Source organism: Hyaena hyaena, unplaced genomic scaffold (genome assembly GCF_003009895.1).
Source record: "Hyaena hyaena isolate Hyena2069 unplaced genomic scaffold, ASM300989v1 scaffold_622, whole genome shotgun sequence".
In the NCBI taxonomy this organism is placed as follows: Eukaryota; Metazoa; Chordata; class Mammalia; order Carnivora; family Hyaenidae; genus Hyaena; species Hyaena hyaena.
In genome coordinates, this window is record NW_024081253.1 from 593,263 (window position 1) to 617,007 (window position 23,745).

Below are 23,745 nucleotides of genomic sequence, written 5' to 3' on the forward strand. Positions count from 1 at the left end.
AGCCACTAAAAAACAGACTGACAAATATTAAATGGTATATAAGTATTAGCAATTAACTATTTAATTTCATTATATAATTAAGCAAGTTAGAATCGATTTCTCACAGAATTAATTGGGTACATTTAGATACATGTAATCTTTACTATTCTATATGATTGGTTATCTTTCTGTAGTAAATATGATTGGAGAAGATAATTAGTAATAGTGCCTTTTTTACATTCTTTGATCCTATTATCTTAAGAGCATATTTAAGCATATTTATTTTATAGCTGAACAAAAGATTATAGCAACACAGTATATTGCAGTAATAGATTGTTTTTAGTTAAAAATGCATATGTGTTATTGTAGAGCATAGAAATATGGAAGGTGCTACTTAGGGCTTTTGTCCCTTAATATTGCAGTTAGTAGGCTGATATTTTGTCATCAATATTAAGAGTAAAATTTGGAAATAATTATACTATGTTTATAATTTTAAAATATTTTGGATCCAAGCCTCAATCATTAGGGTATGCTGTTTCTTTTTCTTTACCCTAAGGAGGAACCCATGGATACAGATCAGGGTAATAATATGTTAAGTGCTATTCAGTCAGAGGTTGCCAAAAATCAGATGCTTATTGAAGAAGAAGTACAGAAACTAAAAAGATATAAGGTATGTTTTCTTTTTATTTGTTCCTTTATTGTTTTAATATAGAGTAGTATATTTTGTCATGAAAGTACAGTGAATACTTGATTGTTTTTCCTCATCATCACTAGTTTTCAGAATAATGCATTGGTTCCTGAGCATCCTGCAAAGGTAACTAGTAAGATTTCTTTCTTTTTAATTTTTTGAAGTGTTATTATGAACACATTTTTAACTGATTTGATGCTTCAGTTCACCGAAATTATTAATGATCAGATTATTTCATCTTTGGCCATTAGTATCCACTTCAAGCTGTCTCCTAAGTTCTTTTGATGGGATTTTCTTCATCTCTGATAGTTTCCTTGCTTTCTAGTATGACAGGATGTTTCAGACTCAACCTGTAGATCTCCTGCTTCAGATTTGGATTAGCCATTTTTTCAAGAAGCTCTGTGTCCTATCGTTGGGAAATGGTATTTAGAAACCACTCTTCGGGTGCACAGTGATACCAATTGATCATTATGTCTAGTCCTTTTCAGAGCTAAGAAATACACTTTTGTTTGCTTGTTGTTTTAGTTTGAAGAGAAAATACAATGTGAATTCAGTATTAAAATTTAGAATTAAAGGACTTGGGGTGCCTGGTTTGCTCAGCATACCTGCGAGCATGTGACTCTTGATCTCAGGGTCATGAGTTCAGGCCCCATGTTGCATGTGGAGCCTACTTAAAAAAAAAATAGAATTAAATGGCTTTACACTTGAAAGTAACCATTTGCGTCTTCTCTCTCTCTCTTTTTTTAAATGTTTATTTTGAGAGAGAGAGAGAGAGAGAGAGAGAAAGCATGTGAGTATACACACGAGTAAGGGAGGGGCAGAGAGAGAATCCCAAGTAGGCTCTGCACTATCAGCTCAGAGCCCCATGTGGGGCTCAATCTTATGAACCCTGAGATCATGACCTGAGCTGAAATTAAGAGTCAGATACTCAACTGACTGAGTCACCCAGGCACCCCACATCTCTTCTCTTAAGCTGAAAATCTTGATTCCTAGTAATATTAACAAAATTACTTATTTCCTTTATGCTTTATAACATATGTATGTATAAACAAATAATTATTTGATTTATACTATATATATAAAATGTGTATATATAAGTATATATATGTATAAAGGTTCAGAAACAGCAATAGTAGTAACAGTAATAACAACTGAAAAGTTTTTTCTTTCTTAAGTTAATTTTTTTCTTAGAATATATCTCATTTTGGATATACAATCAAATTACTATGCTTTTAAAATTATTTGAAAAAATTTTCTGTTGTATGGTTCTGTCACCAATTTGAAACACAGTTGGGTTCATTTGTTTTATTTTTCTTTTTAGTTTCTTAGGGTGTTAAAATTTTTTGATTTAAATTTATGGCAAACATATAGTTGAAAGTCAAATATAAAGCAAGGTGATCTTTAATAATGTCATTCACAATCTGATAAGTTTTTTCAGAGAGGGTAAAAAGTGTGAAGGGAGCTTTGAATTTTGTGTGAATTTGGAAATGGTAGTTATATTATTTCGCATGTGTATCACAGTAGGAAATGCATTGTTTTTCATTTGAATCTCACTTTGACGGCAAGGATTATCTTTTTTTTAAATTGATTACCACAGTGTTAGCATAGTGCTCTTCACCATACTTAACAGCCTACAAGTGACTGATAAATAAAATCAATGGACCTTGAACTAATAGGATTTCTTTAGTTGGAAGTAGGGGCTGGTTCCAGAGTGTTCCAGGCAGGAAAAAGGTGGGGCCAAGTTCATGGAGACAGGGAAGTAAGGAATGAAAACTTGAATGTTTACCTTCCATTTTATGTGGTATGCAAAAATAACTACCCACCACTTATGCATTCCTATGCAGGGTTATTCCGTAATTAACTAAGTTTTAATATTTACCTAAAATAAAACACAAACTTGGTTTTCAAAATCTCTCCCTGCTACATTGTTTGAGAATGCTTTGTTCAAAAAAGGTAAAAGGATTCTCCTACTGATACAAAATGAGCATGTGTTAAGATTTTATTTAATTATTAATCAGTTTGAGGAATTGTAAGTTGTCACAACTAGTTCAAATGAGAAATCAAAGAAGCTCAAGTTTATGTGTAGGAATGTTGAAATGAATTTACCAAAGATGGGACCTTTTTTTCTATGGGAGAAGGGAAGTAAATTGAACCTCTACCAGACAGAATATTTAATAGCTTAGGGACAATGAAAAAGTAAAATTGGGTAACTTGGGAGGGATGTCCTAGACAATGAATAGTTTTTCTTTGAAGTACAGGTCTTTCCCTATATTACACCCTATTTTGAATAAAGTAATTCAGAGAAAAATTATTCTTGATCACAGAATAAAGCTGGTTTTTTTAGGCTTTCCTGTTTATTTGCATAGTTATAGTAGCAAGTAGCAATTTAATGTATCATGTGGGCTTTCTTAAGTTTGCTTTCATAAGTTTTCATAAATAATTTTAGACTTCTAAAAGCTCCTTATTTGCTAAGCCAAGGGTAGGAAGCCACAACCCAAGAAACTCCTCATATTTTTTATTGTATTAGTGTTTATTCTCAGTGGGGATATAATCTCATTATTTCTAATATTTTTTCTTGTGAGAATGGAAGATTTTTTCCCATTCTATTGAGTAAGATGCAAAAATTACACTATTATGAACTTAGTGGAAATGTAAAGTTAGTATGGTTTGATATTTGTTTTATTTTCAGATTGAAAATATCAGAAGGAAGCATAATTATCTGCCATTCATTATGGAATTATTAAAGACTTTAGCAGAACACCAGCAGTTAATACCACTAGTAGAAAAGGTAAGTTACTGGCGAATAGTTATTAGATTTAGATTCCCCCAAAACAATGTTTGGGGTTTTTTTTGGCGTGAGTAGAAGTGAAATTTGTTGAAGCATTTTGATTTTAATTTTTTTTGCTTTCTCCTATTTTATATTCTAGATGAGCATTAATTCAACCTGATATTGTAAAATAAAAATAAAGAATTGCCCCAGAATCCTTAGTATTAAGAACTCAGAATGTGCCATATTAGAATAAAATTTAAAACATTTTCCTTTCTTTAAGCTGAAGGCAAACTTTTAAAAACTTTTTAAAAAAAAATATGTATTTTATTTTTATTTATTTTTTTAAATATTTTTATTTATTTCTAGGAGAGAGAGAGACAGCGTGAGCAGGGGAGGGTCAGAGAGAGAGGGAGTCACAGACTGAAACAGGCTCCAGGCTCTGAGCTGGCAGTCAGCACAGAGCCCGACGCGGGGCTCGAACCCACGAACCACGAGATCATGACCTAAGCGAAAGTCGGACGCTTAACCGACTAAGCCACCCAGGCGCCCCATAAAAAAAAATATGTATTTTAATGTTTATTTATTTTGAGAGAGAGGCCGAATGTGATGGGCGAGGGGCAAAGAGAGAGGGAGATCCAGACTCTAACAGTCTCCTGGCTCTGAGCTGTCAGCAGAGCCCCACTCAGGGCTTGAACTCATGAACTGCACTATCATGACCTGAGTCACCCAGGCGCCCCTGAAAGCAAATTTTTAATGTTAATAACTGAAATAATAGATTCTTTGTTCTTTAAGAAAAATTTGAATTATCATAGAATTTAAAACTAGAGTGGACATTGAAGGGGGAAAAGCAACCATAACCTAGACTAAGAAATAGGTTTTTTTATTCATTCCTAAGCTAGTATTCTTTCCACTGAAGAAATTTTTAAGTTTATACTGTAAATCAGTGTTCCCGAAAGTGACCATCACTGGATACTCTACCTGGCCCCTCTCCAGATATTCTGATATAGGGGAAGGAATCTTTCATAAGTCACCCCAAGTGACTAATGCAGCTGCTTTGTGAACCATGTTTTGAGAAACACTTTGAGAAGACAGTACTAGGCAAATAGAATTATGGATCATTAACTTAAGAGCAGAGCACATGGTAGGTATGTGTTTCTTATTAATTTTAAAGTATGAAACAAAGATACCTTTCAACCTAGCTTTTTTATATCAACATAAATTTTAAATAATTGGAGATGAAAGTTAAGGTTTTTGTGTATACCTTATTACCCAGATCCTGAAACATGTGCTTCTGCTTTTAGCACTAAGTTTACAAATTATTGCAGAAAATTGCTAAATCATCTCTCTCTCTTTTTTAAAATGTTTATTTATTTATTTTGAGAGAGGGAGAGAGAATCCCAAGCAGGCTCTACACTGTCAGCATAGAGCCCAATGCGGGGCTCGATCTCAGGAACCATGAGTTCATGATCTGAGCCAAAATCAAGGGTTGGATACATAATCAACTGAGCCACCACCCAGGGCTCCCCTCAATCTTCTCTTTTTAATATAGGTTTTCTATTCATGTATCCCAGGGTATTAAAGTTATAAAATTGTAAGATGGGAAACTGATTTTTAGATTTTCAGATTAATAATTAGGATTCTGTGATTCTCGAAAGTACCTACATACTGTGTTCTTTGTATGAAATACTATGAAATATTTCTCTATTAAAAATATTAAAATATTAATATAGACTGTTATGTTAAATCATGTTACATCAGATTCTAAGTATAGATAAATATTACTAAAAGTCAGACAAATGTTATTAGAGAAATTTAAAATGTATGTATTTGTAATTGATTCGTGAATAAACTTTCGGTGCAAATTAGGAAAATGACCATTCTTGTTTGATTTTAATGACCATATATCCCCAGATTTTTTTGAAAGTGTAGTTGGAACAGCTTTTCAGCTCTTGGAACTGTAATTTCTTAGTTCACATTAGTTTGGACACAGGGTGGCGGTATATGAGTATCTGGTGTTGGTGGAACACCAGCTCCGTGTGTTCTTATGTTTGCATCTGCTTTTTTTGAGGGGGTAGTTATTGATCTTCTACCTCTTGCCTCTTTCTTCCAACCGTTTTTTGATTAATAATATTGCATAAGCGATATTGAGGTTGCATTTTTCCTCATGTATATGCAATATCTGTTATCCCCTAAGGGATTTCCCTAAAGGAATCTGTTATCCTCTAAGGAATATCCTTTAAAGGAATTAAGATGCATTGTTTGATTAAAGTTTTCAAAATTTTAAAATTATTCATCAAACATTTATCTAGCTGCAACTTTATTCCAGGACCTCTCTTAAAGTCTATAGATGTCTTCTCTCTTAAGCAGTCCATGATACAGTTGGAGAAAGGAAGAAAGAATTATAATATCGTGCTGAATAGAATTGTTCTGATAAGTGCCAGAATAAATTCATGCTGAAGATCTGGGAGGAGCACAGCATGACTCCTAAATAGCTATGCCCCTTTAAGTTTCACATCCACAAAATTTTAAACCTGTAGTTAGAATCAGTTGCTTATTCTCTACCAATAAATCAGCTTCCTCAGGCACAGATATATTTTGTTCATGTTATTTTGAAAAAAGGAATCAATGTATCATATTGAATATAACTTTCTGCTAGTAAATGCGAATGTCACAAATGAAAAACAAAATAAAGATGAGATTTTATAATTATATACAATATAAAGGCTTTAATAGTGATAAATCCTTAATAGTAATACTTCTAAGAAAAATTACATATAGAATTCAGAAATGAATAAGTTGAAGTTACTAAGATATTAGTAAGCTGAAATGCTCCTCCCCTTACCCCCACACTCCCATGCCAAAAGAATGTAAAATAAAGGAACAAAGCATAAAGGGGTAGAAGGAGTCAAACAGGGAAGATGAGGCTACTCTTGGCAGTGATGCTGAATGCCAAACCTGTCCAGGATCGGATCTCTGAGTAACTGAGACAGTTGCTTATAATCTGTGATGGCATGAAAATATTTGAGTTTGAAAATCTTTTGTTTTTTAATAAAGAAAAGAACAAGACTTTGTTCCAAGAGCATATGGCTATAATGAATCAGGTTAAGATCTTGCCTTAAAAGTATTTTTGTTATATGAGGCTTCTCCTCCTACCTGAGGAATTGAATATACATTACATAAAAACTGCTCAGGAAGTAATCTAAAAATAGGTAGTTAAAAACTTATTTAACTTATTCTTAATTTTGTCTGAGTTAATATATTTTAATATATTATGCATTATGCATCTGCATTATGTCTTTCCTCAATTATGTTATAAAGTTATGTCATAAACCAATAAATTTATTTTTGTTAATCCAACTAAACATTCTGTATATTCAGAGTATATTCACAGGTCAATAAGGAAAAAGTATGTGTTTTCATTTCAAATTCTATCTGAAATTGAATTGTGTTTTCATTATTTGAAAACAGAACTTCTTTCCTAAACATTGTCTACATATCAAATTACAAGTTGTGCTTGTTAACAAAATGTTCATGCAAGCAGTTTTATTTTATTTTATTTATTTTTTTTTTTTAAATGTTTTATTTATTTCTAGGAGAGAGAGAGAGACAGCGTGAGCAGGGGAGGGTCAGAGAGAGAGGGAGATACAGACTCTGAAACAGGCTCCAGGCTCCGAGCTGGCAGTCAGCACAGAGCCCAACGCGGGGCTCGAACCCACAAACCGCGAGATCATGACCCAAGCGAAAGTCGGATGCTTAACCGACTAAGCCACCCAGGCGCCCCACAAGCAGTTTTATTTTATATGATACATATTTTTCCTCTTAATATTCTAAATCATAGCACTCTTATATAGTTATATAATAATTATACTACCTAATGCATTATAAATTTTTTTAAATGATGATATATTTTTGAGAGAGCTAGAGAGAAAGGAAGGCATAGAATCTGAAGCAGGCTCCAGACTCTGAGCTGTCAGCACAGAGCCCATTGGGGGCTCAGACTCATAAACTGCACGAAATCATGACCTGAGCCCAAGTCGGACACTTAACTGACTGAACCACGAGGACGCCCCTACCTAATGCATTATAAAAAAATATTGTACTTGTCCTAATTACCCTATTTTTTAATCTAAGGAAGCTTTTTTTCTTAGTTGTGTAATAGCAAAACTCTAATTTATTTGTTCCTCTCATTCAAGTGACATAGTGGGAAGAACATTATATTCTAGTACTCCGAATTATTTCTCAAAGTGTCATTTGGGGACCAGATAATTGGTATCACCTGAGAATTTGTTAGAAATTTAGAACCTCAGTTATTTTTTTTTAATCATTCTGTATTGTAACAGGGATGCCAGGTTATAGGTATGTACATTGAAAAGCACTGCTATAGAAACAGGTGTCTGACCTCTTGAAGTTTTAGTTTCTACTAGTTGTGTGACTTTGGTCAAGTTTGTTATCTGTAAGATCTGTCTTCATCTGCTGAAAATAAAATAGAATTACTGGGTTCAAGCTATATAATTGTTAGGAAGATAAATGAAATAAAGTGTGAGAGCATTTTTTAGGTCGTATAAATAAAGTTTATCAATACTACAGGTACATAATCCTTTAGTGATATGTTAAACTCATTTGTTCAAATATGCAGAAACTAATTAAGAATTTTTATACTCAATTTCAATGAGAAATAGATACATATGTAAATATATTGTTTTGAAATATTTAAGAATGAGTATGATTTTATGGAATGAGTAATTATGTATTTTTAAATCATTATCGTAATACATTTTAACTTCAGATAAGAAAGAACACAAACCAAACATAATCCTTTTTTACTGAGGGTAAAGCATAACTATAATTTCCAGCAGTAGTTTGTTGCAAATCTCAAGTTAATGAAAGATAATGCTCTAGAAATCTTAAAAACAATGCATTTCAAGCCTGTTAGCTTAAGAATACCTTCTTACACAAATTTTATATGATCTAAAATGGACTTTTCAGATTTAATAGAATACTATCTTTAACTTCTAGGCAAAAGAAAAACAGAATGCAAAGAAAGCACAGGAAACCAAATGAAGAAGATGCTTTGGGATGTGTCCACATTTCTGCTTCTGCACTTATTTTCATGGAAACCATTAAGTATAAAGAACTTTGAGCAACATCCTAATTGACTCAGTGCACGTTTGGCAATAGTATCAGTCTGTCTTGTCTTTAATGCATGGATTCGTTCCCTTCCTGCATCATGTGCATGTGGTGCGTATTAAATAAAAGCGATGTTGAGAGTGCTTGCCCAAATCCCATTATTTGACATTGGATCTGAGAACTTCTGTTGGTTCTCTGGATATATATATCTCTCTGGGTATATACCATAATGAACCTATAATTGCACAAATGATATTCTCTACCTGTAATTGTTAAAATTGATCTTAGCTCAGTTACAAGCTTAAAATTTATGAATGTCAGATGTTGATTAAGCTGGGTCTCTTGTTTCTCTTCATCATTAATGAAAAGAAAATTGGTATATGTCTTTGATATCTAAACATTTTGAGGATTTTAAAACTGAATTTTATCTTGAGAAAGTATGGTTTTAATGCAGATCATTTGAAAAAGACAAAAGTGTAGTTTTTAGTGATTTTCATTGCTGCCAGTAGAAAAAGTAATAAACATCCAAATTATTTTAGCAGACTTTCTTTAAGTGTTTGGGGTTGTTTATTTATTATAGAATTATTTTAAGAAGGTGTGAGTATTCTTCTAAGCAGAATTTCAGGTTAAGAACAAATGATAAATCTTCAAGATTTTTGGTGTTACTTTCAGTTTGGCAACATTTTTCAAACTGCTAAGCTGTATGTATCTTTATTAAAAAATCAGAGGTTTGACAATTCAGGCTATCTGCTTTTTAAAAAAATACGGTGTCGTGGTGGAAGATCCTTCTATGCCAATATGAATGAAAGTGGGATAGCCAGTCGTTTCCAAGAACCATGTATAGTTAGCTGACAATGGATTTTTTAAAATTGCTTTTGGGATTTGCTTTGTTTTTGATTCTATGAAATAATTGTATTCTTGCTCCTAATCTTTTCCAAGTTAAACTTTAAAGGAGATTTTATAAAACTTCTTTTTATAAAGGAAATTATCTTTTTTTTTTCTAGATGCATTTCTGAAATTGATACATGACTTATTAACATTTTATTATGGAGAAGTTTAAACATACGTAAGGGGACTGTGTATTCATCTTCTAGCTTCCAACACATGAGTTTTTAAAGGATTGTTTTAAAAGTTACTACATTGTGGTATTATTAAAAACTAATTTGAGAAAATCTGGTGGGAAATTGAGTAGAAAATTAATGAAATATTTTTCATACATCATTTCAGTTGAAGGTAATAAAGAAGAATTTGTAGTTTCTCATTTGTTTGTGGGTAAATATATTTTGCTTGGATACAAGCGTAATTATAGAGTATTTTCAAAGCCATGATACAATTTTAAAAAATGATTTCATAAGGATTATTTTAGGCTTATCTTGATCCTGTTCAATTATTTCAACTTAATTTAATTTTGTAATGTTTTATTTAGTTTTGAGACGGAGAGAGAGACAGAGAGGTAGAGAGAGAGGGGGGAGACACAGAATCCGAAGCAAGCTCCAGGCTCTGAGCTGTCAGCACAAAGCCCAACACAAGGCTCAAACTCATGAGCAGTGAGATCATGAGCTGAGCTGAAGTCAGCCGCCCAACCGACTGAGCCACCCAGGTGCCCACAACTCAATTTACATATCCTGTTGAGTTTTTTTTTTAAGATTTTTAAAATTTTTACTTAACCTCTACACCCAGTGTGGGGCTTGAACTCATAACCCTGAGATCAAAAGTCACATGCTCTCCTGACGGAGCCAACCAGGTGCCCCTATATATCCTGTTTTATAGAGGCCCAAATTTTGTAAAGCAACACAAGAAATATTCTAGTCAGTAGTATCCATTAATCAAGGCAGTGTGATTCTAGCATAGGGATTAACAAATAAATCAGTGAAATACAGGAGAGAGCCTATAAACAAACCCACATTTATATGGTTACTTGATTTTTGACAAAGGTAGCAAAGCAATCTAATAGATAAGGAAAGTCTTTTCAACAAATGAGGCCAAAACAGCTAGACATCCATGTGGAAAAAAATGAACCAAGACCTCCTCTTCTTCACAAAAATTATTTGTGATGTTTCATAGGCCTTCATGTACGAGTTAAAAATACAAAGGTTTTTAGGGGAAAACATGGGTGAATATATCTTTGTGACTTGAGGATAGCCAAAGGTTTCTTAGGTTACAGAAAGCAATAACCATAAAAGATCCCAAATCAGTGTTTATAAGAATTAAAAACTTGTCATTGAAAGATGCTTTTAACAAGAGTGACTAGTATCAAATGATATTTAAAAATAGCTTTGTAAAGCTGTGTTAATAGGTATAAGGATATTTTCTTATTAATCTAATTCTAATAAAATTCTTTGATAGGAGTTTCCATAGCTTAAGAACGATTTATTTTATCTGCTTCTTTGATGACTGTTAATTTTGTGATCCTTCATGGTAATGTCTGAATAAAGAGATATGACTTGCCTTTGTCTGGGTCTTAAATCATGAAGCTGTTGAGTAGAGAAAATGGACAAATAAAGAGCAATCCAGAAATATATAAATGTGACTTAATGTGGAAAATTCTTAAAAAGTCTCCTTAGTTCATTTCACTTTTGACCTTTCTTTTCTAAAATCTCATTTAATGCTTCGGTAGGTGAAAGCACTTCCATTCTGTTGTGTGCCTTTTAAAATAGCTAGCCAACCGTAGGCAATATACTTTTGCTATTATAAACAAAAGAAAGCTTGCCAACAGCTGTGGCACTGGGTAGTCTCACCTCATATGTTTAGTTCCCAAGACAGCTGCCCTTTTTCTAGCAAGAGCAGTCAGCTTGACTGTGCCACTAGAATAGACAAATATTTGTTCTGAGACTGTGCACCATGGGGACTTGCTGCCCTCTTTAGACCATGATACATACTGCTGTGTGTATATGGTGTTATATGCAGATTAATAACTTTGGCTAATCTAATTGCCTAAAACATTTCAAGATGCATTCAGAAATTACTCCTTCTTTTTGAGGGGGGGGCCTGTAAGAAGATGTTGTGTCTTTTGTGGAAAAAAATGGCTTTTAAGGTTTTTCCGTTAAAAATTTTTAAAGAAAGATAAGCAAAAATAGAATTTAAATTACCCATAGTTCTACCATCAGGGATGACTACACTGACATTTTAGTGTGATATTTTTTTCCCCATATGTGTGCATGTTTTTGTGTGTCCTCCCCGTATTCCAAAATAGATTGACGTAGTATAAATTATTTTTATTTTTTTAATTTAAATTTTAGCTAGCCAACATACAGTACAATATTGGTTTCAGGAGTAGAATTCAGTATAAATTATTTTTAGAGCAGATGATATGCAGTGTATCATTTTTGTATCACAACTTATTTGCAGGGAACAAGCCACTCAGGATGTTTGAAGAGGAATGGAGGGTATATTGGCAATTTTGAAACTACTTAGTTTCTTATAAAGTCATTGGAAGGGATGGAGGAGTAGGCTCATGTTTGGGTCTCCAGAAAGGACTCCCAGCAAAACACCTATTCCTGGCCCATCAGGGGAATTGCTAGGCCTGCAGCAGTCCCGGGGTTCACCACTGGAGTCGCTGATGTTAGGACAGGCTGAGGGAGCTATGGTCCGGGAATGAGGAATGTGGTGCGGCTATGTGTTGTGCCTATATAGACAACTATGTGTTGTCTGGTGACTATACACTGGCACTGGAGAAAAATTCAACCTCTCCACGGCTAAGCATGCCACTCAGACTAGCTAAAGCACCAGGCCAGATGGCCTCTGCCTTACTTCTAACTTTCAAATCTTATGTTCCGTTTTCTGCAGGGGAATGTAGGAAATTAGTTTTTAGCTCTCCAGACTCTGCAGAGTAGGAAGGCAGTCTGAGAGGAGGCTGGTAAATCCACTAGATCACACATTATTACATTTTTCTACAGTAAAAATTTCTTCCTATTTACTGAAGTAAGATGTTTATTTTAGAGAAATGAGAAAATACTAAGAAGAAAAAAATATGAAAAACAAGTCTAATCCTATTACCCAGAGATAATCAGTTAGTATTATTATACTCACACATGTAATAGATATTTTATTTTTATGAAAGGGGGATTACAGTTAAATATTTTGTTGCGTGCTTCCCCACACTCCCCAAACTTCCTTTCATGTTAATAAGTAATGCTGTATTACTTATTTTTTTATTTTTTAAATAGCTGCTTAGTATTCCATTATGTAGGTATGCTGTCTTTAACAGGCTCCCAGTAATGTATAAAGCATAGAAATAAAATGGGCAAACTGGACAGTTTGATTTTGGGGGGAGCAATTTATTTTTTAAACCGCTATGAATTCCTAGATCAGTCCAACATGCATGGCCTTCTGTTTGTTCTTTTCCTTAGCTTGAGGTTAATTGGCCTAAATCCAATGACTGACAGGTTAAATATTCAACACTTCTGGCATCCCTAGTACTTCTTTTTATTTTTGACTTGGTTATATTAGTGTCTTGAGAACTTTCTTTGGTAATTTATTCAGCATATATCTGAATTGTTCTAGATGCTGAAGATGTCTTGGTGAACAAGATCAAGGCCCTGCCCTCGTGGTGACATAGGTAGTAGGGAAGCCTGTATAATTTTTCAAGTAGTAGTAAGAACTGTAAACAAATAGAGCAGGTCAGAAGGATGGAGGGAGCTGAGGATTAATGGGATGGCCATGGAAAATGCCTTTAAAGAGATTATATTTAAGCAGAGATCTAAATGAAGATAATTTTCCCTGTGGTAGTGACTCAGCACTATGAAAGAGGATTGCATACAGGCAGAACCAACATGCAATAATTTTGAATATTAATTTTTAATAATGTATGATAGTTAACTGCTTTATAAAAGTTGATATGTGATGATTGGCTTGATTTTCAATATGAAAATAGGTTGAATAAAAATTGCATATAGAAAAGACTAGGACCACTGGCCTATGTACTTTGTAGGCTATCCAGATATTCTACATAATAAACTTATGTAACACTTTTCTTGTAGCAATTAGTATAGTATTACATAATAAAACCTGTGAGAAAAGTCTCATGAAAGTGTATTTTAAAAACAATTTGATATATACCATGGTTAAAGAAGTAAACATGAAAACTAAAGCAATGAGGTTATTAGAAAAAATATGGGAGAGTATTATTATTTGGGGATAGGGAAAAGCTTCCTAAGCAAGAAATAAAACATAAAAAAAAATCCAGAAGAGAAATACTTTCTATACGACAAACATCACAAAAACTTAAAAACAAGACAATAAAATTTCCTCATACATAACAGGTTGTAATATGTATGTTAGAAATATAATTAATATCTAATATACAGAGAGCTTTCAACAAAAAAAAGGGGGGTGGGAAAGAAAGGGAAGGTAACTTAGGAGAAAAATTGGCGGGTGATATGAACAGGCAATTCACAGAAAACATTAAAATGGCTAGAGGCATTATAAAAGATGGTCAATCTACCAGTGATCAATAAAATGGAAATCAAAATATTAAAGACATGCCTTTTTCGGTCAGATTATTAAGAAGTTAAGATGATTGTAAACATCCACTTTACAGGATGGGCATAAATGGGCAGGCTCATGAACCAGTTGGTAGAAGTCTTTTTGAAAAGCAGTTTAGCTGGGCGCTTGGGTAGCTCAGTCAACTAAGCGTTCAACTCTTGATTTTGGCTTAGGTCATGATTTTGCAGTTTCATGAGTTCAAGCCCCTCATCAGGCTTTGTGTAAGCCATATGGAGCCTGCTTGGGATTTTTACTCTCCCTCTCTGTCCCTTCCCCACTCACACTGTCTCTATCTCAAAATAAATTAAAACTTAAAAATATTTTTTTAAAAAAGCAATTCAGCAATTCTCAAACTTTAGATGGTACATATCCTTACAATAATTTCACTTCAAAGAGCCATATTACATGTGTATTCACAAAACTGTATAAATTATATAAAGACATATTTATGAACTATATAAAGACATGTATAAGAAAATTCATCATAGCATTATTCATGATAGTAAATAATTGGAGGCCACCTAAAAGCATAGCAAAAGGAAATGGGAAAATAAGTTATAGTATGTTGGAACAGTACAAATCACTGAAGAAAATGAGATAAATTTCTATGCATTAACATGGAAGGACATCTGTGCTATATTTTTGAGGAAAATGGGCTTTGTACTATAGTGATGTAGTATAAATCCATTTTCATTTTCTGAAGAAAAATCTTATATGTATATATGTAAGAACAGAAAAATGTTTGAAAGTATCATACCAGATTCTTAACAGTTATTAGCCAAGAGAAGTGGAAGGTTGAAGTGGGGAGCTTTCCATTTTAAATTTGTAGGTTTCTGAGATGATTGAAATGTTTCCTACCAACATATATTACTTTGGTGTTTTAAACAAAAAGTAAATAAACCCTATTAGTAAGTTAGTCAAGTATTCTTGTGACGAAAGTATTGTCAGAATTTCTTTCAATAAGATGCTCCCTAAAATGCAGTTAAATATGAACAAAACATAAATAAAAGTTTAATATATATATATTTATATAAACATATATATGTAATACACATACATTTGAGTAATACATATATTATACAATCTGAGGCATACCTATAATGTCTTTCTAGCAATAATAATACTGGTGATTATGGGGTACTCCCCACTGTTAGCCATCCTCCTAGCATTTTATTTTTTTAATTAATTTTTTTTGTAGTTTCAAGCTTTTATTTAAATTCCAGTTATTAACATATAGTGTAATATTAGTTTCAGGAGCAGAATTTAGTGATTCATCACTTACATATAACACTCAGTGCTCATCACAAGTGCCCTCCTTAATCCCCATCATCCATTTAACCCATCCTCTGTCCACCTCTCTTCCATCAACCCTCAGTTTCTATAGTCCAGTCTCTTATGGTTTGCCTCCCTCTCTCTTTTTTCTCCTATTTTCATTTGTTTTTCCCCTCTTAAATTCCACATATGAATGAAATCATATGGTGTTTGTCTTTCCCTAGTTGATTATTTCACTTAGCATAATACTCTCTAGCTCCATCCCTAGCATTTTATTTTATTTATTTTTTATTTAAATCCAAGTTAGTCAACATATAAAGTAGTGATGATTTCAGGAGTAGAATTTAGTGATTAATCATTTACATATAACATCCATTGCCTATCATTTAAAAATTTTTATTTTACTTTGTTCATTTTGTTTATTATTTATTTGTTTATAATTAAACCGTCCATAACTGGGCTACTTAAAGTGTAGTCCTCAGACCATGAGCATCAGCATCACCTGGGAACTTGTTGGAAATGCAGAATTCCAAGAGAATGGAATTAGAATCTGCATTTTAACAAGATGCCCAGTTAATGTCTGTATGCATTCACATTTAATAAGCACAGCCTCATTGGTTACTTTTATAGTTATGGAAATGTAGTTTTCATAATCAGTGGGCAGTGTGCTATGTTTTCTGCACTTAAGAAATTGATTTTATTGATTTTAGGACATTTGCAGTTTCAGTAGCAAAATTCAGAAGTGTAATGGATTAGAAAACCGATTAGAAATAAAATGCAAGGGTGCCTGGCTGTCTCAGTGAGTGGATCATGTGATTCTTGATCTCAAGGTTGTAAATTTGAGCTCCACAATGAGTACAGACGTTACTTAAAAATAAAATCTTAAAAACAAAAAGGGTGGAGGCGCCTGCCTGTCTCATTTGGTAGACCAGTGACTCTCTAGAATTTTTTTTGGTAATGTTTATTTTTGACAGTGAGAGAGACAGAGTGCAAGCAGGGCAGGGGGAGACACAGAATCCAAAGCAGGCTCTAGGCTCTGAGCTGTTTGCACAGAGCCTGCCATGGGGCTTCAACCCATGAACTGTGAGATCTTGACCTGAGCCAAAGTCAGATGCTCAGCTGGCAAAGCCACCGAGGTGCCTTGATCATGTGACTTTTAATCAGGGTAATGAGTTCAAGCCCCACATTGGGCATGGAGCCTACATAAATTAAAAAAAAATAGAAATCATTTAAAGAAAATTTTTAAAAAATAGAAAAAAAAGAAATAAAATGCAAAACCATTCACAATGTGCCAGGTATTGTTCTATTTTTACATATTAACTCTTAATTCTCATGAGATATGAAGTAGATCTTGTTGTCCCGTTTTTGTATGAGGACACTAAAACACTAAACAGTAACTAATTTACTCAAGTTCACATAGCTTGTAAGCAGTAGACCTAGGGTTCAAACTCAACTAACTGGCTCCTGAGCCCTTCCTCCCTCCTTCCCTTTCTTCCATCCTACATTCCTTCTTCGTCTCCTTCCTTTCTCTCCCTCCCTTTCACCCCCCTTTCCCTACCTTGACTCCCTCCCTCACTTCTTCCCCTCCTCCTTGCCTCCCTCCCTTCCTCCACTCCCCTCCCCCCACTCCCTGCATTCTTAGGGGTGGAAGTTACATTATGGACAGAATCATACAATGGAAATTTATTAGAAGCTTTATAGGAGACATTAATTACCTTTGCTGAATTATTTTTTTTTTTAAATATTTTTATTTATTTCTAGGAGAGAGAGAGAGAGACAGCGTGAGCAGGGGAGGGTCAGAGAGGGAGGGAGATACAGACTCTGAAACAGGCTCCAGGCTCTGAGCTGGCAGTCAGCACAGAGCCTGACGCGGGGCTCGAACCCACAAACCGCGAGATCATGACCTAAGCGAAAGTCGGACGCCTAACCGACTAAGCCACCCAGGCGCCCCAGCCTTTGCTGAATTATTAAGGAATACATAGAGTAAGTGGTAATCGTGAGCTCTGGGATCCAGTGGTTCTGTGTGGGCTGGTAATTATGATTTTGATTAGAGACTAACAAGCTCCAGGTTGGGCCTCCTAGGGTGTGTCTCCTAGTGAAGTTACCAAAGTCCAAGATCTGCCCTTTCAGCTTATGATTTGAGGCATTGAGTGTACACTCATTGAAGGTGATAAGGACATTGGATAGTTGAGACAACTTAATAAAACTTGTAGACTAATGTACACCTGAAAGAGACTTTATCAATTTACTTTACAATTATAACTGCCAAGCTGACCAGACACTCCTATCCGCCTATCAATACATTCTCTCCCTGGTAGATAAACTTACCAAGGAAACCAAAGTAAGACCAGAAGGTTGGTTAACTATAGAATTGGTCCAAAGGAAATTATTTGTTTTTTAGAGACACTGGCTGTGACAACCTATAAGATGTTTTGCCATACTACACACCATCCAAATGTGCCTGGTACACTACACAAATCCTTGGTCAAAATGTTACTGCATCCTTTTATATGTTGCTATAGGCACAACGACAAAATTTTAATGATCACTTTTCTGGTTGATATTTTCCTACTCTCCTCATATCAACAAACGTTTTCAAAAATGCTATAATTTAAGTTTATATTCATTTAATTTCAGTTTTATTCTAATATAGCTTCTTCATGATATTTGGAGAGTTCCTTAATTTAATTTTTTAAACTGTTTCTAAATAAAGGGCTGATTTTCTATAACCCATGTAACACCTATATGTGAGGAATCAGTGTTTCTCGCCAATACCACCTTTTTAAATATTGCATGCCTGAACTAGTTTACAATTAACTTACATATTTGGAATGGCCCACACACTTACAATGATGTGGAAGGTGTTTCATTTAGAGCACACAGGATTGTTTTTGGGGTAGTTGTGTTGCTAATATACTGAATGCCTTGGATGATGTAGTTACTCTTTCAGATATTGGGCAAAATCTACTTGAATTGACATTTGCAATAAAAAACAATGGTGTGTTGGTGCAACTGGGTGACTCAGTCATTTGAGTGTCCAAGTCTTGATTTTGATTTAGGCCATGATCTCACAGCTTGTGTATCCAGCCCCATGTAGGGCTCCGTGCTGACAGTGCTGAGCCCGCTTGGGATTCTCTATCTCCCTCTCTCTGCCCTTCCTCTCACACTTGCTCTCTCTCTCCCTCTCACACTCAAAATAAATAAAAACTCAAGACAATGGTGTGTCAACTTAAGTAGCTTTATTATATGTCCCATGAGTAACTTGGTCACTAGCCTGTGTTACCATTATAAGAACTGTATGTATGTTCATTCTTGCCAACTTCCTTGAAGTTGGCAAACACAGTGTCGCAGGTAAAACTCTGAGCTTTCTGCATACCAATTTATTCTCAAATTGTAACCCAATGGTGCAGTATGTTGGAGGGCAGACTACCAGACTTGGATTTTGGAGACCTGGGTCTAGTCCTGCTATGCTGTTAACCATTGTATGATCCTGGCCTGTGTTCTATTATCTGCTGAAACGTACTTTATCCTTTCTTATAATTTTCAAGTAACACTTAAAGAGCAAACAAAATTCACATATGTTTATATGACTAACCCCTAAAACAAATATTGCTCTATTAAAACTTTGTTATATTAGACACAAACACTTCTGGCCCTCTCTTGCTCTCTCTCATGGTTGAGTGTAAACATAAGAAATCATGTTTATGTTACTTTCTTTTAAAACACAGATGATGTTCAGAAAAAGTTTCCTAAGTTTTTATCCCTATGTTTTGGGGATCTCTCTGCCTCCCGCCTTGACAACCTTAAAAACCTATACATCTAATTTGTATTGTTACCTTGAAGCAGTTCTTTTGCTAATTTTAATCTCTAAGATGGTGTGAAGAGTGTAAGTTAGTACAGATCTTATCAGCTGACAATGGGGCTAAGTTCTGATAATCATATTATTGTAAGTCTAAAATGCATTTAATACACCTAAACTACTAAATATTATAGCTTAGCCTACCTTGAATGTGCTCAGAACACTCCTATTAGCCTACAGTTGGGCGAGCCCTCGTGATTGTATAGCTGACTCGAAGCAGCCCGGTGTCATAGATCATTCTACTGCATATTAACCAGCCCAAGAAAAGCTCAAAATTCAAAATTTGGAGTATGGTTTCTACTAAATGTATATCGCTTTTGCGCCATGAAGAGTTGAAAAATTGTAAGTTGAACCATTGATTAGTTGGGGAACATCTGTATAAACTATGTATTCTCACACAGCATCTCCAGTTTGAAATCTAATCATTTGTATACACAGTCTTCATTCACAGGAAGAAAAATCAACTCCTTTCTGGAAACATATTTAAATAAAGTAGACAATTCTGAGGCCTTGTGATAAATTACCATTTAAGGACTCTTGAATGATATATTTTTACATCAGTGAATGTCAGGACAGAAGCCCTACTATAAAGTCCACATGAGGGTATTATACTAGAAGAGGCAAGATTGAAGATAGGCTTGAGCGTCTGCTTGTTCATTCATTAGTGAATCAGGTTTAATGCTGGGTTGGAGATACATGTGTGAAATGACATAGTCTTGCTCTGTAGGCTTAGGCTGGGTTTTAGCCTTGTAGGGTTATAAATTTTACTGGTGATAACTTCCTCCAAGAACAGGGACAACATTATGATAAATAACTGTTACCATTGCAGTAGATAAAACGATCTTAAGCCTATTTTGCCCATATACAGTAATAATGTTTATGTAGTTTGGACAAATATTTATGAGGATCAACATACACTTGACATACCAACTTATGAGTATATTTTGTGGTCACAGTATGAATATTTCTGTCAACTTTTTTCTTTTTAAGATGAAACAACAGCTTATTTTTGGAGGAGGAAATGAAGAGAAGAGAATAGGGGTAGCCAGATTTCAGTTAAAGTTCAAGGTAAATAATAAGTAGCAATTGCAACTTTTAAGTCCTGTTAACATTTGGGGGTTACTGGGGTGCTTCTCATAAGCTTGGGAATTAGAGAAGTAAGATTGTATTCTGAAAGTTAAATAATAAAGTCATCACATAAATTTGGAGTAGTTCCTCCAAAGAGAGTATAAATTTGGAAAGTTCCTAGAAGGAGACAGACTACTCCCAAGCCACTTGGATGTAATTGAGAGGCCACTAACTTAACACCTCTCTGGCTAGGCGAGTAATACGAAGGAGTGAAGCTGTCCAGATACTGGCATACTAACCAGGAAGTGATCCTCTCCATTTCCACCAGTCTATGTACTTTCCTCCATTTTTCTTAACACATAGACCACTCTCTGTCCAATTTTCTATTTTCTCTCATCTGATAGGTAGAACAAGTATTTTAGTTTTCTCTCAAGTTTAAGAAGGAGAAAAAAAGAACACAGACAGATTGATGGCAAGTGACACTTGGCCAGGGTGGCAGAGACTCTAGAAAACAAGAGAATATACCCTATCTAGATGGAACAGCTGTTTCTCAGCTGTAGCTGATTATTTCCAGGTAAAAATAGGGCTAGTATTGCCAAATATTTCTGGTTTTTTGAGAGAGCCAAAAATCCAGATCTATTGAAGCTTCTCTGTAAATGTTTGCTTCAGTTTCTTTAAAATAGCTCAGGCTAAATAAAACAATATGTGGGCTGAACTCGACCTAAAGCCTTCACTTTGTAACCTCTGCTATAACATAATTAAGTACTTTAATATTTTATGAACATATGCAAAGCAAGAAGGAGTTAATCAAAAAGGAATGGCCAACTATAGAAGCACAGATGAGAGTCAGAATTTATTGGAGAACATCCAGAGGAAGAGTCTTATCCATTAAATGTCTGGGTATTTCTGATCTCAACACTTAGATATTTCCACTGCTAAACCCACCTTGCATTCCTCAGATAAACCTAATTTGGTCCTGCTACAGCCTGTATTTTTGTGTATTACTGTATTCTGTTGTTAATTGAATTTGTGCCTCCATCTCTGTGAGTAATAGCAGTCTTTGTTTTGTCTTTCTCATACTACTTTGCTTGGATTTTGAAAATAAGGTTATGCTATCACATAATGAGTCTGATAATTTTAATATCTGAATTAGTAAATCTGTTTTTTAATTTTGTGTTTTCTGTTCTTGCTCAAGTTGTGTGTGTGTGTTTGTGTATGCACATGCATGCATCTTCCTTACCTTATCATTCTTGAAAAGTTATTTGTAAGAATATCGTAAGGCCTAGGATGTGGCTTTCTTCTAGAGAAGGTTTACATTGCTTATGACAGTACCTAAAGGCTCAGCAAGTATGGAAGATCCTTATTCTATGTTGAAGATCCACGATTTCCTAAACTACCCCAGTCAGTCAAACCTGGATTACAAAACAGCACAAAGGTTGATCTAAGTATGATTCTCTCTTATCATGGTGTGTAATCCTTTGGAGTTTTTTTCATAGGAAGGGTCGCCGGTTGAACTACTATTTTATGGGAGAGGCTTGATTTTTATTCCTGCTGACTTGGGAGGCCATAAAAATGAAATGGCTCAGTCATTCAGTGTCATTTAACTCTCGATTTCGGCTCAGGTCATGATCTCATGGCTTGTGGGTTTGAGCCCCACATGGAGCCCCACAATGGGCTCCACATTGGCTGTGGAGCCTGCTTGATTCTCTCCCTATCCATCTGTCCCTCCCTTACCCCGCTTTCTCTCTCTCAAAAAAAAATTTTTTTTTTCAGAGTTCGGCAAAAATTTTTCCATGTGTTTTTTCCTCTCTTAAGCTGTTCTTTCCTTTCTTCTTTCGGTCTGGTAATTCCTTGCTATTTTGTTGGTACTTTGTTCATTTCACCCATTTTTTAAAAATCAGTTAATTAACTTTAAAGTTACTGTGAGCAGATCTAGGCCACTCCTAGGACAGCATGAGTAGACAATGAAGTTCCCTCTCTTTTTACTTCTGTATGTAAAAACTATCAAGCTTTACAAGTAGTTCTTAATTATCCAGAAAAATTGACAGTAATTTCAATAAAAATATAAAAATAACGTGTAGTTTTATCTCTGCAGTAATGGCATACTTTGTGATTCCATGTTCCTTAATTATTAGTGGAGCTAATCTTTTGTATGTTTAATGGCGATTTGTATTTCTTTGCTTATGAAGTACCTGTTGTGTATTTAGCCCATTTTTATATTGCTGTGTTGCTATTTAATTGGTTTTTAGATATTAAGAAATTTTGTTTTCTAAGGAAAACTGAAACGTTATTTCTAATGCTTCTCTACCATCAGATTCCTCCATCAATAAGAAGGAGGAACATTGGCATGGATGGGTTAAGGCTAATGATATTTGTGTCATTGTAGTGCTGAAGACAATATCTTTTTAAAAAATTTTTGATGTTTATTTATTTTTGAGAGAGACACATACAGAATGTGAGTGGGAGAGGGGTTAGAAAGAGAGGGAGACACAGAATCCTAAGCAGGCTCCAGGCTCCGTGCTGTCAGCACGGAGTCCAATGCAAGGCTCAAGCCCATGAACTGTGAGATCATGACCTGAGCCAAAGTCAGCGCTTAACCGACTAGCCACTGAGGTGCCCCAGAGACAATGTCTTCTAGATCAAGTCATTTAATAAATATTCATTGAACATATACTCAGCATCAGGTTAATGAAGTTCTGGGCTTGTAATGGTAAAAACAACAGGTATTATCTTTGTCCTTATGGGATTTATCTATGAGGTTGACAGACATGAACCAGATAATCATGAATACATAATTGCAAACCATTATAAGTGCTGTGAAAGAAAAGAGTTCTATGAGATCATCAAATAGGGAAGCCTGACCCACCTGGGTGACAGTTCGAGCTGAAATCTGAAGGACAAGTGGGAGTTAAGTGGAGAAAACCTGGGGGTTGTGCGTGAAGGGAAGTATTCTAGGCAGAGGAAGTACAAAGTCTGTGGGATAGGAAAGAGTTTAGAGTGTTTTAGGATGTTAAAAGGCAGTGTCGTGACTGGAGTGCACACAGCAAATGCATGTGTTGAGTCTGGAGAGCTAACTGTGGTGCTTGTGCATATTTTTGTGAATTACAGTAAGGAGTTTAGTCTTTATACTATGATTAGTAGATACGATTAAGGAGATTTAAGAGCAACGATATGGTCGAATTTACAGTTTTATAAGATCGCACTTGCTGTGATACAGAGAACTGATAAAGCGCAAGCAAACGTGGATGTGGAAAGGAATGGGCAAATAAAGCATCGTGCTCCTCATGCTCTTTATACCTATTTATGTACCATAAAACTCCACATACTCAGGGGGCTTCCCTGTCCCCCTCGCTCTAATCATCTTTAAGCTCTAGGTGTCCTTTTGCCACCCTCCCCAGTTTCAGAAACCTGTACTGCGCACAGTGTAATTTATATCATTTATGTCCTCAATCTAGATTTTAAACATCTCTTGCACCTTCTTTCTCTAATGAAAATGTG

At 34.8% G+C, this 23,745-nt stretch overlaps 1 protein-coding gene across 5 annotated transcripts in view; it reads left to right on the forward strand.

Moving 5' to 3' along the window:
• Positions 1-8,707, forward strand: part of UCHL5 (ubiquitin C-terminal hydrolase L5) — a 39,633-nt gene extending 30,926 nt beyond the window's left edge. For 3 of the 5 annotated variants that reach the window (XM_039257483.1, XM_039257481.1, XM_039257484.1), the window contains 3 exons: positions 536-649; positions 3,357-3,455; positions 8,454-8,707. In XM_039257483.1, coding sequence (XP_039113414.1) covers positions 536-649; positions 3,357-3,455; positions 8,454-8,498 — 258 coding nt within the window. In that variant the 3' untranslated portion in view covers positions 8,499-8,707. The remainder of the gene's footprint in view (positions 1-535; positions 650-3,356; positions 3,456-8,453) is intronic. The other 2 variants (XM_039257482.1, XM_039257485.1) reach the window with 1 other exon arrangement.
• Positions 8,708-23,745: the final 15,038 nt, after the last annotated feature.